This window comes from Chiloscyllium plagiosum, unplaced genomic scaffold (assembly GCF_004010195.1).
Source record: "Chiloscyllium plagiosum isolate BGI_BamShark_2017 unplaced genomic scaffold, ASM401019v2 scaf_10045, whole genome shotgun sequence".
NCBI lineage: Eukaryota > Metazoa > Chordata > Chondrichthyes > Orectolobiformes > Hemiscylliidae > Chiloscyllium > Chiloscyllium plagiosum.
In genome coordinates, this window is record NW_025212728.1 from 19,551 (window position 1) to 21,401 (window position 1,851).

Genomic DNA, 1,851 nt, shown 5'->3' on the forward strand with positions numbered 1-1,851 from the left:
AGGTTTAAGGTGAGGTGGGGTGAGGGGGGGGGGGGGAAGATTTAAAAGGGACCCAAGGGATAACTTTTTCACACAGAGGATGGTGTGTGTATGTGGAACAAGGTAGTGTCATGACAGCATTGGGAAAGGTTGCAGAGGGATAGGGGGCCAAATGCTGGCCAACCAGGCCTAGATGACTTGAGGATATCACGGACCAGTTAGGCCGAAGGGTCTGTTTCCCGTGCTGGATGGGGCACAAGGGGGCGAGCGCGCGGGGTAGGGGGGTGGGGAGAGCGGCCTCTCACCTGCCCAGGATTTTGCTGACGCAGCCGTGGCTCACTCGCAGTTGGCGGGAGATGTCGCAGGGCCGCACGCCCTGATGCGCCAAGTCGACGATCCGCTGTCTGACCACGTCAGGCAGCGGCCTCCCGTTCACAAACATGCCCCCGAGTTGGTTTACTCCTCCGTGCCCTGCAAGCACACAGAGAGCCGTCAGCGACTGGGCCCCTCTCGGTAAAGATGGCCGCCCCGACGGGTCACGCCATCTTGCCCCCTTGCCCCACGTTTGGGCTGAAGGCATCCAAACGCTGGCCTGACCAGACGACTAACAGTGAACCGAATTCTACATACTGTCCTATGGCACCAAGCGTTTGGGTTACAGGCCGAAAATGTTCCGAAGAGCAGCCCAATTATTACCGCAATGCAGCAGGCCTGGAATTTTCCCAGTCTCAGCCTTCAATACACACAGCGCAGTTATCCGTGTTCTAATGCCACACCGATGGGGATCCTGGGTTACCAGATGGCACCCCGTCTCGGGCCCTGCTCGGCCTTTGGGAGTAACCTCAGCAGGAAGGGTACTCCCCTCGCCTCCGAGGTGCTCGACGTCCCTCGCTTCCTGTCCCTCCTCTGTAACCTCCTCTCCGAGCAGAAGGGAGGTTTCCCGTCGGTGAAACTGGAGGACCTTTCTTACGCTCCGCAGGCACGGGGAGGGGCAGCGACAGGGTAAACAGGGCGAGGTCTTTTTCCCCTAGGGTGGGGTGGGGTTCAAACCAAAAGGGGGCCTAGGTTTAGGGTACGGAGGAGGGAAAGATTGAAAAGGGACCGAGGGGGCCCCCAGTCCCGTGGTGTTTCCCATGGGGCTGGGGGAAGTCTCATTCGGGCTTTTGGACGGACTGTCCTTGTCTTTGAAAGATAAAGGCATGTTTCTGGGTCTTCAGTCCACTTTTGAGAGCGTGGATTCAGTCCATTCATGGAATTGTCCTTATTTCAAATGTTCAAACAAAACTGTCCCTGTTAACAGATTAGGTGCTGGACATACATCGACCAGGCCCTACAAGGTGACCTCAGACAGTACATCGATAGAATTGTCCCTGTTAGTTCCAGCACATAGATGGAATCGATCCTATGGAGAGTGTGCATATACTATGTTTATGAAACTGCTCCTATTAATAGAATAGATAACGTACAGGCATAAAATTGTCCCTATTCAGAGAACAGATGATTTACATAAATCGCACGCACCCAATTAAGGGAATAGGTACAGCACATGAATTGAATTGTCTCTGTTAAGAGACGAGATACGGTGCATAGATCGAGCTTTCCCCGTTAACAGAGACAGGTTTTCAGACTGGAGGCCTGTGACCAGTGGAGTGCCACAAGGATCAGTGCTGGGCCCTCTACTTTTTATCATTTATATAAATGATTTGGATACGTGCGTAAGAGGTACAGTTAGTAAGTTTGCAGATGACACCAAAATTGGAGGTGTAGTGGACAGCAAAGAGGGTTACCTCAGATTACAACAGGATCTGGACCAGATGGGCCAATGGGCAGAGAAGTGGCAGATGGAGTTTAATTCAGATAAATGTGAGGTGC

General features: G+C 53.1%; 1 protein-coding gene across 1 annotated transcript in view; it reads right to left on the reverse strand.

Moving 5' to 3' along the window:
- Positions 1–559, reverse strand: part of LOC122547456 (paired box protein Pax-8-like) — a gene marked incomplete at its 3' end in the record, with an annotated part of 19,804 nt that extends 19,245 nt beyond the window's left edge. Inside the window, exon 1 of the mRNA XM_043686078.1 lies at positions 285–559. Coding sequence (XP_043542013.1) covers positions 285–559 — 275 coding nt within the window. The remainder of the gene's footprint in view (positions 1–284) is intronic.
- Between the last annotated feature and the right edge of the window lie 1,292 nt (positions 560–1,851).